Below are 16,137 nucleotides of genomic sequence, written 5' to 3'. Positions count from 1 at the left end.
GATTTCTCAGTTTATGAAGCTTTCCAGATGGATGATTTATAAAATTGATTTAATCTTGATATGTGTTAAAATGCAAAGTAATGCAAATGTAACCTGCTGCGTTTGTTGTGCAGGATCTGCAGATTGTGTACTCGTACCTCCATGGGATGGAAGCACTATCCAACCTGAGGGAGCACCAGCTCAGGTATGAGACGTGTGTGTGTGTGTGTGTGTGTGTGTGTGTGTGTGTGTGTGTGTGTGTGTGTGTGTGTGTTTGCGTGACTACATTTGAATGAATCTGCTTTACACCGTGTCTATCTGATTTGCAGGTTGATGTGTGAGACGGTTCGATATGAGCAGCATGAAGCAAATGAGGTTTTATACTAGTGAGTAATCAGACATGCACACAATACACACTGACAAATGTTGTCAGAAATGTGTCCCAATCTAGGTCAGTTTATCAGAGGTTTACATCCAAGTCACAGGGATGACTTTGTCCACACACACACATCTGCGCTATATATCTCTGTCACAGACATGCACACATCTGTCTCGTGCTCAGTTCATGATAAATCTGAAACCTCCATCTACAGATGGGGATTAGCTTCTAAAGGCTCTTTGTGTATTGACACACACACTCTGCTTGTTGAAAATAAATGTCCTGTTCAAGTCTTGCTGTTTGCTAATGTTAGTGCTAAAAAGATTTGTAGAATGTTCCGGGTTCAATACAAATTAAGCTCTATTGACAGTATTTGTGGTGAAGTGTTGATAACCACAGAAAATTAAGTTGGGGTGACACTAGTGTGATTGATTCGCTTACCTTATTTGTGTAAAGTTATATCCAAACTTTCAGCTTCGAATGTCATGAGCACATAAATCTGGTACGCTCTGGAACTTTCTTTAATACGTGCAAGGATACCAGAAAGGTACTGTTCACATGCTACAAACTCTACTCCGAGGAATTACATCAGTTACATCTAAACAGAAGTTCCTACACATAGTATTCTTAAATAGGACAAATTTGAAAGCTGAGTTATTTATTCAAGTGTTTCACATTAAAACAAGTTGTACATTTCTCCTTTTAAACCCCTTTTGAACACTGGCCAGGTTGACTTCAATTGTAAGTGCATTGCTGTAAACTCAACAAACAAAACATGAGGGACGGGTCAAAATTAGTTTCGGTGGTACTTAACAGTGACACAAATGCTGCTGTTAGAGCTTAACTTCTGTTGAACCAGGAACTTTCCTTTTAAGTTTCTCAGTTCATAATTGTAATGCTCAAGAAAACGTACTAGTACTCCATGGGACTGTGCTTCTATACGTAGTTGGGCAAAATTTTCCAATGGAAATTTAAGTCGTGCTACCTCATCAAACTTGGATCATTTCACATCACTTATGTTTCCCATTTGCCTTCTAACTGTAACCTCCCATTATCTGTAGTAAATATGCACTTTGGTGCAATTCCTGCAATTACTAGGCTGTTAGAAACTGCTCTTTCAATACACACAAAATCAGCAATGTGCTCCTTTTAAAGGGATAGTTCACCCCAAAATGAAAATCTCTCATCATTTACCACTGGGGGCAGTGGTGGCTCAGTGGTTGAGGCTCAGGGTTACTGACCAGAAGGTTGGGGGTTCAAGCCCCAGCACCACCAAGATGCCACTGTTGGGCTCTTGAGCAAGGCACTTAACTCCAGGTTGCTCCGGGGGGATTGTCCCTGTAATAAGTGCACTGTAAGTTGCTTTGGATAAAAGCGTCTGCCAAATGCATAAATGTAAATAAAAGTAAAATTACTCACCCTCATGATATCCCAGATGTGCAGTATTTTCTTTCTTCAGCAGAACACGTTTGAAGAAAAATATTAAAATATCTCAGCTCAGTAGGTAAATGCAAGTGAATGGAGATTTCTCTTTTGAAGTTCCAAAAATCAGTCAGTCAGCATAAACGTAGAATCCAGCGGTTAAATTAATGTCTTCTAAAGTGATACAATCACATTATAAATAACTATAATCCCACATGAGGGTAAGATTCAGGAGGTAGTGGATTCGGGGAAGCAGTCTCATGTGACGTATTCACGTTGCCATGATACAGATGTAATCTCACATTTTTCTCTCGGTTGAGACATCCAGGTCACACGACAGATAAATACAGATCTAAATCAAAACCAACCAAGCTACTGAACAGTGTTCCTCCTCCTCACTTGTAAACAGCGCTGCTCTTCTGGACGTGACTCACATGCGTCAGTTCTCACATGTTTCAAATGCCAATGTGATTATGTGACACGTGCATACCGCTGCAGAACAGATGCATGATTCAGAGTTTAAAAAAAGTACATAAATATTTATCTTTTTCGCACCAAAAGTGATGATATCACTTTAGAAGACATTAATTTATCTGCTGGAGTCGTTGCGATGACATTTATGCTGACTGACTGATTTTTGGAACTTCAAAAGATAAATCACCATCCACTAGCATTTTAAGGACCTACTGAGCTGAGATATTTTTCTTCGATTGTGTTCTGGTGAGGATAGAAAGTTGTATACACCTGGGATATCATGAGGGTGAGAAAATAATGAGAGAACTTAAATTTTTGGGCGAACTATCTCTTATTTATTTATATATTTATTTATTTATTTATTTATTTTTGAAATGTGGAGGCTCATAATGTTTTCCTCAGCTTAGTTTGCAGATGCAAATGTAACTTATTCCCTTTTTGCATCCCTTGTTGTGGAGATATTTCAAAAGAAGGGGCATTAAATATACCTTATATTAAAAGACCATATTTTTGTTGTGTAAATTAAGGGAAAAGGTTTTGAATCATCCCTCAATGTTCATACAATTTTTAGAAAATTAATATTTTCAGGTTACGCAACCTCTGGATTTAGCTTGAACTTTCCCAATCCAACCCCCAAACCCTGCCTAATTTCTTTCACGTTGTTTGTACTGTTCACAGACACAGTTGTGCCAACATTGATTTAGATTTAATCACCCCTACATGCCATGTCAAAAAGAAAATACAAATTTGGTCAGACAGTCTCTTTTTGTCTAAGTGGGTGGTTCATGGTCAAAATAAGCAGCAAAGTAGACAAGATGCTGATTATCAAATGTCTGTCTATTCTAGATTAGGAACCCACAGGTGGGGTCTCTGCCTCACTCGGAACATGCTAATAAGAAATGAATAAAAACAGTGTTGTGTATATGTGTATGGGTCAATAATCTGACACTCTTATTTGTATTTGTGTCCACATATATCAAATTCTATTACAAAAATACAATTAAAATGCAATTAATTAAAAAACGTTTCAGATGCTAAATTCATTTAGATATTTATTGTGGGGCCTGAAGTAAACAGAAATGCAGTGTCTATGTGGTATAACTGTCTGGCGATTGTAAAAAGAAAAAAGGCTGGAATTCTTCATCTTTTATTTATTTATTTATTTTAATTAGCAGTGAAGCAGTTTTGTTTTAGATTATATTTACATACAAATACTCGAGAAATTGCATTTGCTCATGCATTTTAATCTAGATTTTCTCTTTTTTATCTCTGACATCCTTATTGGTCATTGACCCATGTGTTGTGTTGTGTGTGTGTGTGTGATGTTTTAATATTTGTGTGTGTGTGCTGCAGTCCTGATGACATTGGGACATGCTGGTATATCCTCCTGTCTGGCTCAGTCTTTATAAAGGAGTCCATGTTTCTGCCACGCAGCAGGTATGTGCGTTTGTTTATAGTTTGCGTCATTGTTTCCTCACTGTCATCCATTTCATGTTTTGTGTGACGTGCGCTGCTTTATTTCAGTTTTGGTAAGCGTTCTGCGGGTAGTTTGCGTCGTGGGTGTGAGTGTATCGTCCTGGAGGCTTCAGAAATGATTGTGGTGAGTTAAACTGGCCTGTTTATGTGCAAAACTCCTGTAACAAGTAGTTAGGGGTGTAAAATACTCTCTGTTTCTCTCTCTCAGGTGGACTACATAGACGATAACGACGAGTATTTTCAAAGGCAAGCCTCTCATCGGCAGTCCAGGAGAAGGTTCCGGAAAATAAATCAGCGTGGAGAGCGACAGACTATTATCGATACCGTTGATCATTATCCAATCAGCAAGCCTCCTCTGCCACCAGGATACCAATCGGTCAGTTCACACACAAACAAATACTTCACATATTGCCCCTCATAACTAACTAAACTTTTGGTAACTTCATGAAGTAAAACAAATAGTTGCAACTGTAAAAAATTTTTTTACCATTTTGTTTGCCATTGTGTGAATCTGAACTTGGATGTGGAGCTTGTCATTTACTCTTGTTATGTATATAACTTGTTAGACGTCATATGTCACTGACTCTTTAACATTTTATCTGTACAACCAAAGTTACTGGGCCTCATTTGTGAAACATGAGCAGAACCAATTTTTGTGTAATAACGGCATTTGTTGAATGGAATGCAACTTTATGTGGTATAGTAGTTTTATGAATGATCTGCACAGTAATGCGAAGAAGTTCAGCTTGTTTCAAGAATGACGCCCACCGTGTTTTGTCCTAAATGGCGTTAGTGAACATGTTGAATGTGTATTAATCTGTTTTAATTTTGTCTTGCCTGCAGGAATGCTCAAAATCCCAGGTAACCTTCCCTTTTAAAATATTATGAGAAATGAATCTTCAAAGCTGCTGTGTGCAATCCTTTTTAGGTGTTAAAACCTGTTTTTCTGGTTTAATGTGCTTTGAGAACTTTAAGCCATTTGTAAGTTGATTTCCCTAAAAGTGCAATACTGTGGTGCTATCATTGACCAAGTTTACATGCACTTTAGAAAACAGGGCTTTTCACAGAAAGAGGCGTTCTGAAACATGCAAACATAGAAAGCCTGTTTCCTAATCCCATTTAATGGATTAAGAGAAAGCGGTTTAACACACCCAGGTTTCTCCTGGAGGACGTGGCTTAATGTGGCCAAGTAAATGCATAAGCGGTATTCTAACCATTTTTTGAGGAGTGCTCATGTGCGTAAACAGATGGGATGGAGCCCAACAAAGTGTTAAGACCGCAAAAAGAATTGCACTTTTCTGGAAGTTCTGGAAGATTTTCTGGAAAATCATATACACTATATAAACCATGTCCGTTTGTACGCACCAATTTAAAATAGTGACTGTCCCTCGCGTTCACTGAAATTAGCTCAAGTACATTGGGGAAGTCCCTGAGTTTAACATAAAAGGGAAACCCCGCTATTGCAGCACAATTCCACTGCAAGTCTCAATAAAATACAAACACGGCAACAACTCTGGAATATTTTGAATTAAAGCAAAGCAACAGAATAAAATAGCGAAGGCTTCCTCGGATACCATGTCTGTTATTTTGAATAGCGTTGCAGAGAAATTACATTGCTGTGAAAAGATGCTTATTGACAGCTGTTTTGACAGACGAGAAAGTCGCCAAGCATAGCTCATGTAAGCCCATACACAGATTTCAAGCCTTAAGCAAATTTCTGGTGTCCATGTAAACATGGTCATTATTTGTGTGGCGTGACATGGCAACATTGGCTCAGCATTGGCGTGAGTTTGGGACGGGACTACCTGTTTGAATACCGGCATTATTATTGCAATTTCACCTGTGGATAAAAAAATTGCACACATCTGCCTTGCAAACTGTAGGCATTCATAGACTCTGTTCCAAACCATAGTAAGCTGCCTAAGTAGTCTGCAGTTAAAAGCATCATAGATACGCTCCCAGCTTGAAGGATATTTTTCTATGTTTCTGCAAATGTGTTCTGGTGAAGACAGAATTTCATACACACCTGGGATATAATGAGGGTGCAGAAATAATGAGATAATTTTCATTTTTGTGTGTACTATCCCTTTAAGATTCCTCCTTTTGGCCACATTTGCATATGGAGAGCCGTTTGTGTGACGTGTACATTTTCTACCTTTTATAGAGCGTTCTAAATCTATCAGTTCAATTAGGATGCTGCCTATGTAGGCAGCAAGGCAACTCACTTGGCTTTGGGACAGAGTCTAGTCTTGGCTAAATTGCCGCGTCTTGTTTGGTGAAACAAAAACATTTCTATGTTTTCGCCGTCAGCCTCAGTTTCTCCCTTGTGGTGCTTTCAGCGTTACATCTCTCTTTATGCATTAATTTTTTATTATCCTCTGACTTCTAATGGACCTGGTTATGATTGACGGGAGGAGGCAGACTCTTGTCAGTTATTTATGCCACCCTGATTGTTCAGTGAACTGTCAATCACTGCTGGGTCAGCCCTGGTGACTGGTTTAGTAGGGCAGTGGGTGTCAACCATCCCCCACACCACTCTGATTAAACAATACCAGAATTCTGTTAATCCCATGATCTCTCGTGTGTGTGTGTGTGTGAGAGAGAGAGAGAGAGAGAGAAAGGGAAAGGGAAAGGGACAGGTCTGATGAAAATTGTGTCTGCAGGAGCATCTTTCTGCCCGAGTGCTGTCTGTTACTTTGGTTACTTTGGAGTACAAGGGGAGTAAATCAGGGAGAATGATATCTGCACAACAAGTGCAATAGACAACTTGGAACAGGCGGTATACAGTTTTGAGGGACATCAGAGTAGGGGAACAGAAAGATACAATGTTCTAGAGGTTAGTTTGCACAGTGGACACAGGATGGTTGGACATTCAGTATTGCAGGCTGTGAGACAGCTCGTCCTGTCTCATGGCTATGGAGTCAGGGGACTGGAGACAAGGACCGTGAGTATCATATACACACAAACCTTTACTTAGCAGTGAAAATGCGGGAATACCATAGACTTCTATAATTTTGGTATAAAGCCAATAATAATTTCTGCAGATTAATCGTGATTTAACCCTAAAAGGAAACATTTTGTGTTTTTTAGCATAAAAAAAACTGTTTTTGCTTTCTTTATGTAACAGTTTTCCACTTGAGGTTATCCCAGAAATGCCTTACTACTGGGGACCGTTTTCCACCAAATATAGCTAAATACACATACACAGTTACACACGCATGCACACACAAACTTGCACTGCAGACAATCACAAAAAGCTTGTGGACATCATGCATAATCCCTTTTTTACATGCACAAGCTATACACAAGCATGCATTAGTAACTGTAAATAAACATACTGCACACACACACACACACACGCATCATCTTGCAGCCAACTCTAAAGGTTTGTTAAGCTGTGCATGTTAAAAATTTATGAAGTATTTGGGAGTTGTTGGATTTGTAGGATAGACAGTGTTTTGCAACAAACATTATGGTATACTACAAACAATATCCCATAATGACAGTGTGAAAGAAGTTTGTTTGAAATCTTTGCAAATGTATTAAAAATCACATGTACATAAGTATTCACAGCCTTTACCATGACACTCAAAAGCTCAGGTGCATCCTGTTTCCACTGATCATCCGTGAGATGTTTCTACAACTTGATTGGAGTCCACCTGTGGTAAATTCAGTTTATTGGACATGATCTGGAAAGGCACACACCTGTCTATATAAGGTCCCACAGTTAACAGTGCATGTCAGAGCACAAACCAAGCCATGAAGTCCAAGGAATTCTCTGTAGACCTCAGAGATAGGATTGTATTGAGGCACAAATCTGGGGAAGGGTACAAAAGAAATTTCTGCAGCATTGAAGGTCCCAATGAGCACAGTGGCCTCCATCATCCGTAAATGGAAGAAGTTTGGAACCACCAGGACTCTTCCTAGAGCTGGTCACCCGGCCAAACTGAGCGATCAGGGGAGAAGGCCCTTAGTCAGGGAGGTGACCAAGAACCCGATGGTCACTCTGACAGAGCTCCAGCGTTTCTCTGTGGAGGGAGGAGAACCTTCCAGAAGAACAACCATCTCTGCAGCACTCCACTCAGGCCTGTATGGTAGAGTGGCCAGACGGAAACCACTCCTCAGTAAAAGGCACATGACAGCCCGGCTGGAGTTTGCCAAAAGGCACCTGAAGAACACTTAAGACCATGAGAATCTGATGAAACAAAAACTGAAAGGCAAGAATCATGTCTGGAGGAAACCAGGCACCGCTCATCTCCTGGCCAATACCATCCCTACAGTGAAGCATGGTGGTGGCAGCATCATGTTGTGGGGATGTTTTTCAGCGGCAGGAACTGAGAGACTAGTCAGGATTCAGGGAAAGATGAATGCAGCAATGTACAGAGACATCCTTGATGAAAACATGCTCCAGAGCGCTCTGGACCTCAGACTGGAGCGAAGGTTCATCTTCCAACAGGACAACAACCCTAAGCACACAGCCAAGATAACAAAGGAGTGGTACGGGACAACTCTGTGAATGTCCTTGAGTGGCCCAGCCAGAGCCCAGACTTGAACCCGATTGAACATCTCTGGAGAGATCTGAAAATGACTGTGCACCGACGCTCCCCATCCAACCTGATGGAGCTTGAGAGGTCCTGCAAAGAAGAATGGGAGAAACTGCCCAAAAATAGGTGTGCCAAGCTTGTAGCATCATACACAAAAAGACTTGAGCCTGTAATTGGTGCCAAAGGTGCTTCAACAAGGTATTGAGCAAAGGCTGTGAATAATTATGTACATTTTTTAGTTTTTTATTTTCAAACAAACTTCTTTCACGTTGTCATTATGGGGTATTGTTTGTAGAATTTTGAAGCGCTTTGAATACTTTCCAGATGCATTGTATGTTGTATTATGATTATAATTGAGTTTTAAATTGATTTGAATAGGAATTTATCCTTTTTTGTAATCAATTTAAAGGAAGCAGCATAGTTTGCATACATGTAGGTGCAGGTTGTGGTGTCCTATAATAAGGATTTTAAAGTTATTGCACTTGTGGCTTAATATTTTTCTTGCCATTTAAGATTTCACAGAACAAGAGAAATGATACCAATTGTTTAAGGGGTCCCAATATTGCATTTTTGAATTGCATGTGTGTACAACCCCAATTCCGAAAAAGACAGTATGAAAAAATGCTAATAAAAACAAAAAAGTGATTTATAAATTATATTCACACTTTACTATATTGAAAGCACTACAACTACAACATTATATGATGTTTTTCCATGTGAATTTCACTGTTTCTTGAAAATGTACAGTAATTTCAAATTAGGTGATTGTAACTCGCTTCAAAAAGTTGAGACCGTGGCAATTTAAGACTAATAACAATTTTGTGAGTTGAAATAAGGCAATGTGAAACAGATGTTTAACAGGTGAGGCAATCATGTCATAGTATATCAGGAGCCTCCAAAAACAGCCTAGTCCTTCAAGAGCAAGGATCGTTCAGGTGAATATAATATACAAATCACACCTTTTTGTTTTTATTGCCATTTTTCATACTGTCCTAGCTTTTTTGGGATTGGGGTTGTATTTAACATGTTGTGATTTGTTGTAGGGTCACTGTATGCAAGCCAGATGAACTAGGCCATAAGCATGAACCCATTAATTGTACTCTAGTAAGCCTCTGGGTATAATGTACAGTAGGGTGAATCTGATGTGTGTATTTGATTTAGCAGGTTTGATCGATATTTTGTAAATGGTGTGTTGGTTAATTAACAGATGAAACCTTCATTTAATCTTATATATCACACATGTATAATATATATATAAGCAGAACATAACTGAACATAAAATGATGTCAAGCCTTTAGACAATTATGGCACTTTTCCACTCCACATTACGGTTTGACTCACCTCAACTCTACTCGCTTTTCTGAGCTTGCATTTCCACCGCAGTTTAGTGCCCCTCAACGTGGGTGGGATTATAGGCTGATCGTCATAGTTGCGCCCCCTCTACTGCCGTGACATAATCTTAAACATGACACAAACTGACCAAAACAATAACACAACTGCTAGCTGTTAGCTATTAGCTCATTGTGCTGCATAAAGCAGTTGTTGCATGGTGAATTTAAACAAGTGTAATATTTAAATTGCCCTGGTTGTTTTAGAAGCAAGCTTCCAGTAGCTGGTCAACTAAATAAAGGGAAGCTTTCAAGCAGAGTATAGAGTTAACGTAACAAAACGTACCATCGTGGAGTCCAGCACACTCTCCCTCCCATTGCTCGCCGGTTTAGATAGCATCCATTTGGTCGAACCACTTCCACTTTTCCTTGATGGTTCTGTAATCACTTAATTTTTTTTTTTAACTTTCCCTGCACTATTGGTATGTTCGGTGGTAGCTGTGCGGCCAACAGCTGAGACACTTCCTGAGAGAATTTTTCGGTTCGCTCATCGCTAACGAGTGGACCATCTACACCTTGTTTATTGACCATGGCAGGGTTTTGTGCACAGACATTTCTTTTTTTCACAATTCGAAAGACGCGTGAACAAATGATACTGTTATTGCTGTTGCTAACTTTATGATGTCTTGTCAGAAATCCAGTGACGCTGGTAATGACGATTCTCCCTGACCAATCAGTGATCGGCAGGGTTTTGACATAACATTTAGTATTGGCTCAGCTTGCTTGGAACCTCGACCGAGGTGGTACTAAAAAAGTATCAGGTAGCAGGTACTATCCACAGTGGAAACCTCAAAAAGCGAGCAGAGCAGAGCAGAGTTGAGTTGAGTTGTACCGTGCAGTGGAAAAGCCCCTTTAGCTAATTAGCTTCTGATAGGAGGTGTACTGAATTGGAGGTGTACCATGGATGTATTTTAAGGCCTACCTTCAACCTCAGCCAAGACCTCAGAAAAAAAAATATGGAACTGCACAAGTCTGGAGCAATTTCCAAATGATTGAAGATACCACGTTCATCTGTACAAACAATAGTGCGCAAGTATAAACACCATGATACCACGCAGCCATTATACCGCTCAGGAATGAGATGCATTTTGTCTCCTAGAGATGAATGTAGTTAAGATGCTGGATGAAACCAGTAGACTAGTATCTATATCCACAGTAAAACGAGTCCTATATCGACATAACCTGAAAGGCTGCTCAGCAAGACTGCCATTAAAAAGTGCCAAAACTGCCATAAAAAAGCCAGAATACAGTTTGCAAGTGCACATAGGGACAAAAATCTTACTTTTTGGAGAAATGTCCTCTGGTCTGATGAAACAGAAATTTAACTGGCCATAATGACCATCGTTATGTTTGGAGGAAAAAGGGTACGAAAAACACAATCCCAAACGTGAAACATGGGGGTGGCAGAAGCATGTTGTGGGGGTGCTTTGCTGCAGGAGGGACTGGTGCACTTCACGAAGTGTGTGTGTGTGTGTGTGAGAGAGAGAGAGAGAGAGGGAGGCAGTGCATTCATTTTACTGAAGAGTAATTGTGCTGACACTCATAGAGATGTTTAGCTAAATTAATACTAGGATCTATGATGAACTAGAAACAGAAAAGCTCTGTATTTGCACAAATACTTTACTGACATGCTGTGTTTCGTCGAAAACAATTGTACATTTTTGTAATTTAGATTTCACTTATTGTGTAGTACGGTGGTGGAGTATTCAGCAGTGAGATCCTTTCACTGTGTGTTGAGAGTAAAATATGTTCCAAATGTTTGTGTCCAAAGATGAAATCCACATCACCCATTTGTCATTGAATAATGTCTATTTTAATACCCTTTCTGTTCGCTGTAGTCAGTTCTTGATTAAGAACAATAAAATAAGAAACCTTTAATTCTAATCACGCGTTGTACCGATGAGATAAAGCCATTCAAGGCTCTCTAGTTAACGTGCGCTCAACATGTCTATATGTCAACTTCCCATGTATGCCTGTGTGTTTCTCTTGTTTTTTTTATTATTTGTAACTGTGTTTTGTTTCTCTATCAGCTCCCTGCAGATTTCTCAAAGCTTCACCCCACCGACAGTTGCCACGCCCATATGATTTCCAGCCAATCACGTTCCAGCATCGCCAGTGATTCAGGAAGTAGCAGCCTATCAGATATTTACCAGGTAATAAGAGATGCTGAATTTTTATTCCACTAGAAAGCAATCTCCTCACACTCTGCACCAGAAGCACATCAGAGATTTATCATGAACATCTGGCACAAACGCGCACAAATCTAAATCCTCTCCTGTAGAGCCCTCCCCCCCTGCGGTCCATCTGTCACCTCTGTATGACCTATTACTGTCAGTCCACAACCGTACACTTTTGATCCTCAGATCAGTGTTACACATCAGCACATCATCATCTACAACATGAACAAACACACTCCGCTCTATGCACAGCCTTCCAATTCACACAACACATAAGTTCCATTTAAATAATCCCAGTGAGTTGCCTTCTAAGGTCATGGAATCTCATAAGGGACCATTTCATATCCACATAATTTGCTTTATTGTTTATTTGTGTCCATTCCATTAAACCGCAAAGCAATCATCACCTGCTTTAAATTTTTTTATTAATATTGTCAGCTGAAAATTGTGCGAGAATACAAGGTGTTCACACGTTTGTTTACAGGCCACTGAAAGCGAGTGTGGAGACATGGATCTGAGCGGGCTTCCTGAAACAGCGGTGGACTCTAACGAGGATGATGATGATGATGTAGGCAGAGGGACGGATGCTCTCATGAGTCGGGACATCGTTAGAGACTGTCTGGAGAAAGATCCCATGGACCGTACAGATGATGACATTGGTAAAACACACGAGAACACATCATGCCTGAACAGCTCTAGAACATTGTTTTAGTTGTTCAATAACGGTGACCTTGGGAAATTCACAATGCTTTTTTGTTTTTGCTTTCGTTTTGTGTTTACAGAGCAGTTGCTGGAGTTTGTACAGCAACTTCCAGCATTCGCCAGTCTGAGTGTTTCGGTACGGAGGGAACTTTGTGCCGTCATGGTGTTTGCGGTCGTGGAACGGGCCGGAACCGTCGTACTCAATCATGGTGAAGAGGTAATACTGGACCCATATCAGCATCTCAGCATCTCAGCTCCTCATTTCTGAATGCCACTGCTCAGTGTTCTGATGATAACAGGCGAGAGCATGTGTGTTTTAGCTGGACTCATGGTCAGTCATTCTAAACGGAGCAGTAGAGGTGATCCATCAAGACGGCGGCAGTGAAAGTGTGTGTATGGGTGGAAGTTTTGGCGTCTCACCTTCTATGGAGAAACAGATGATGACTGGAGTCATGAAAACCAAAGTGGACGACTGTCAGGTGAGGACTGTGTTTGCTTGGCATTGCATAAGAGCACATAAGGAAGCTTTGTGATATTTGATGAAATTAAAGAATGTTTAAAAAAATATATATATATATATATATATATATATATATATATATATATATATATACATATATATACATATGTGTGTAAATATGTGTGTGTGTGTGTGTGTGTAGTTTGTGTGTATTGCACAGCAGGACTACTGCTGTATTCTGAATCAGGTTGAGCAGAACACACAGCGTGTGGAGGAAGAGGGTGAAATCGTCATGGTGAAAGAACACCGAGAACTTGACCGAACGGGTACCCGCAAGGGGCACATTGTTGTAAAGGTGACCACTGCTGAATTTTGGAAATATCGAATTGACTTGACAGAGCATTTAACTAAGGAATCCATTTTTTGCTTAAAGCTCATTAAGTTGATAATCTCCTGTTGTGTTATGTAAATGCAAGAAGTACCGACAGAAGTAGCATACCATGCCTTTGAGGACATAAATCTGTGAGTGTGAACAAATTTAAATTGTTTGGTTTATAGATTTGTTCCACAAAGTTAAAGGAATAGATCACCCAAAAATGAGGGTCTTCTGCTGAACAAAAATTACGATTTTTTGAAGAATATCTCCTCCGCTCTGTATGTCCGTACAATGCAAGTGAATGGTGATCAGACCTTTTGTACAGTGCTGTGAAAAGTATTTACTTCTGTTTTGCTTATATCTCGTACTAAATTTATTAAACAATTCAAACAAAATCTAACATAAAACACAAAATACAGTTTTTAAATGATAATGACAAAAATGTTATCCACTACCAACTGGGCCTGTGTGGAAAAAGCATTTGGCACCTTAGTTACTAAATCCCCAAATCTATGAAACTGCATTCATAATGGGGTTCAACTGGACTAGACACATCTAATCCAGATTACTGCCAGCCCTGTTCAATCAAATCAACACCTAAATCGAACTTTTCCAGAAGCATGATGTTGGCTAAAACGTCTCCCTAGTAGCACACTGTGCCAAGGTTGAAAGCATTTCAGAAATGATGAGGGAAAAAAGGTGATTGAAATACACCAGTCTGGGAAGGGTTACAAAGGTATTTAAAAGGCTTGGGGACTCCAAGGACCACAGTGAGAGCCATTATCTCCAAATGGAGAAAACTTGGCACAGTAGTGAACCTTCCCAGAAGTGGCCGACTTTCCAAATTTCCTCCAAGAGCACAGCGATGACTCATCTAGGAAGTCATAAAAAAAAGCCAAGGACAACATCCAAGGGACTGCAGACCTCTGTTCATGAAGGTCTGAAGGTCACTGTTCATGACTCCACTATCAGAGAGACAGTGGCCAAAAATGGAAGAGGGTTGAGGCGAAAACCACTGTTAACCCAGAGGAACATTAATGCTCATCTGAATTTTGCCAAAACACACCATGATGATCCTCAAAGCTTTTGGGTGAATGTTCTGTGGACTGATGAGTCGAAAGTGGAACTGTTTGGAAGACAGGGGTCCCATTACATCTGGTGTAAAGTACATACAGAGTTCCACTAAAAGAACATCATACCTACGGTCAATCAAGGTGTTGGTAGTGTGATGGTGTGGAGATAGTTTGCTGCTTCAGGGCCAGGGCGACTTACAATAATTGAGGGAAACATGAATTCTGCTCTCTACCAGAAAATCCTAAAGGAAAACCTCCAGTCATCAGTCTGTGAGTTGAACCTCAAGCGCAACTGGATTATGTATTTAGACAATGATCCAAAGCATAGGAGTAAATCCACCTCTGAATGACTCAAAAGAAGCTAAATTAAAGATTTGGAGTGGCCTAGACAAAGTCCTGACTTGAACCTGATTGAGATGCTGTGGCAGGACCTTAAACGGGCAGATCATGCTCGAAAACCCTCATGTGTGACTGAACTAAAGCAGTTCTGCAAAGGAGAGTGGGCCAAAATTCCACCACAGCATTGTGAATGACTGATCTCCAGTTATCGGAAGTGTTTGGTTCCAAATGTAGCTGCTAAAGGTGGCACAACCAGCTATTAAGTTTAAGGGGGCAATTCGTTTTTCACATGGATGATATAGGTGTTGGATAAAGTTTTTACTTCAATAAAAAAAACCTGTATTTTGTGTTTAATCAGGTTGCCTTAGTTTTGTGTTATATCTCGTTTGAAGATCAAAAATAATTTTGTATGAAAAATACACAAAAATAGAAGAAATCAAGAAGGGGCAAATACATTTTCACAGCACTGTAGCTCCAAAAATCACAAAGGAAACATAAAAGTAATCCATAAGACTCCAGTGTTTTACTACATATCTTCAGAAGAGATATGTCTCTTTTATGTCTGAAAGTCACATGTGGTGCTTGTTTACTTTTACATCTGAAAGTGAAATTGAAAGTGGAGATTTAGAGAAAAAATGACTTGTATATTGATCTGTTTCTCACCAGCACCTTATATCACTTCTGAATATGTGGATTTACTCACTGGAGTAATATGGAATATTAGTCTTTGTCACCATTTACTTTTATTGTGTGGACCTATAGAGCTGAGATATTCTTCTAAAAACCTTCATTTGTGTTCTGCTGAAGAAAGAAAGTTATACACATCTCTCATCATTTACTCACCCTCATGCCATCACAGAAGTTTCATTTTTGGGTGAACTATCCCTTTATTTATTGTGTCAGACCCTTTACCTTGAACTACGGTGGCCCTGGGGTGCACAGTACAACTAAATTAAGCCATAACACAATAGAAATAATCCACACTTTTCTTTTCTGATAATTGTGTTGTGTTGCAGCATAATTTTATTAGGTTGTAGCTTAATTTGGTTGTGTTGTGGTGCTTTTAGAGCTTTATATGCGTTAAATACGATATTTTACATGGAAAGTCTGATTTTGAAATTATTTTTTGTAGGGTACTGCTGAAAGGCTGATGCAGCACCTAGTAGAGGATCATTCTGTCATTGACCCCACATATATTGAGGACTTCCTGTTGACCTATCGTACCTTCCTGCCCAGTCCTCTGATTTTGGGACAGAGACTTCTGGACTGGTTTAATGACCTCAGTTTACGGGACAAGGTAGCGTGATTGAATCAAGCCTCTCTTTGAAAAACACATACACAAGCTTCT

At 39.8% G+C, this 16,137-nt stretch overlaps 1 protein-coding gene across 7 annotated transcripts in view; it reads left to right on the top strand.

Annotated features, from left to right (window-relative positions):
* The window catches only part of LOC127651513 (rap guanine nucleotide exchange factor 2-like), a 60,274-nt gene that overhangs the window by 27,364 nt on the left and 16,773 nt on the right, over positions 1–16,137 (top strand). For 5 of the 7 annotated variants that reach the window (XM_052137382.1, XM_052137377.1, XM_052137379.1 and 2 more), the window contains exons 2-13: positions 114–184; positions 309–365; positions 3,608–3,691; positions 3,779–3,854; positions 3,939–4,106; positions 4,574–4,591; positions 11,693–11,815; positions 12,324–12,498; positions 12,622–12,758; positions 12,862–13,020; positions 13,204–13,356; positions 15,922–16,086. In XM_052137382.1, the coding sequence (XP_051993342.1) occupies positions 114–184; positions 309–365; positions 3,608–3,691; positions 3,779–3,854; positions 3,939–4,106; positions 4,574–4,591; positions 11,693–11,815; positions 12,324–12,498; positions 12,622–12,758; positions 12,862–13,020; positions 13,204–13,356; positions 15,922–16,086 (1,386 nt within the window). The remainder of the gene's footprint in view (positions 1–113; positions 185–308; positions 366–3,607; positions 3,692–3,778; positions 3,855–3,938; positions 4,107–4,573; positions 4,592–11,692; positions 11,816–12,323; positions 12,499–12,621; positions 12,759–12,861; positions 13,021–13,203; positions 13,357–15,921; positions 16,087–16,137) is intronic. The other 2 variants (XM_052137380.1, XM_052137378.1) reach the window with 1 other exon arrangement.

Source organism: Xyrauchen texanus, chromosome 11 (assembly GCF_025860055.1).
Source record: "Xyrauchen texanus isolate HMW12.3.18 chromosome 11, RBS_HiC_50CHRs, whole genome shotgun sequence".
NCBI lineage: Eukaryota > Metazoa > Chordata > Actinopteri > Cypriniformes > Catostomidae > Xyrauchen > Xyrauchen texanus.
This window is presented reverse-complemented; position numbering and strand designations above follow the sequence as displayed.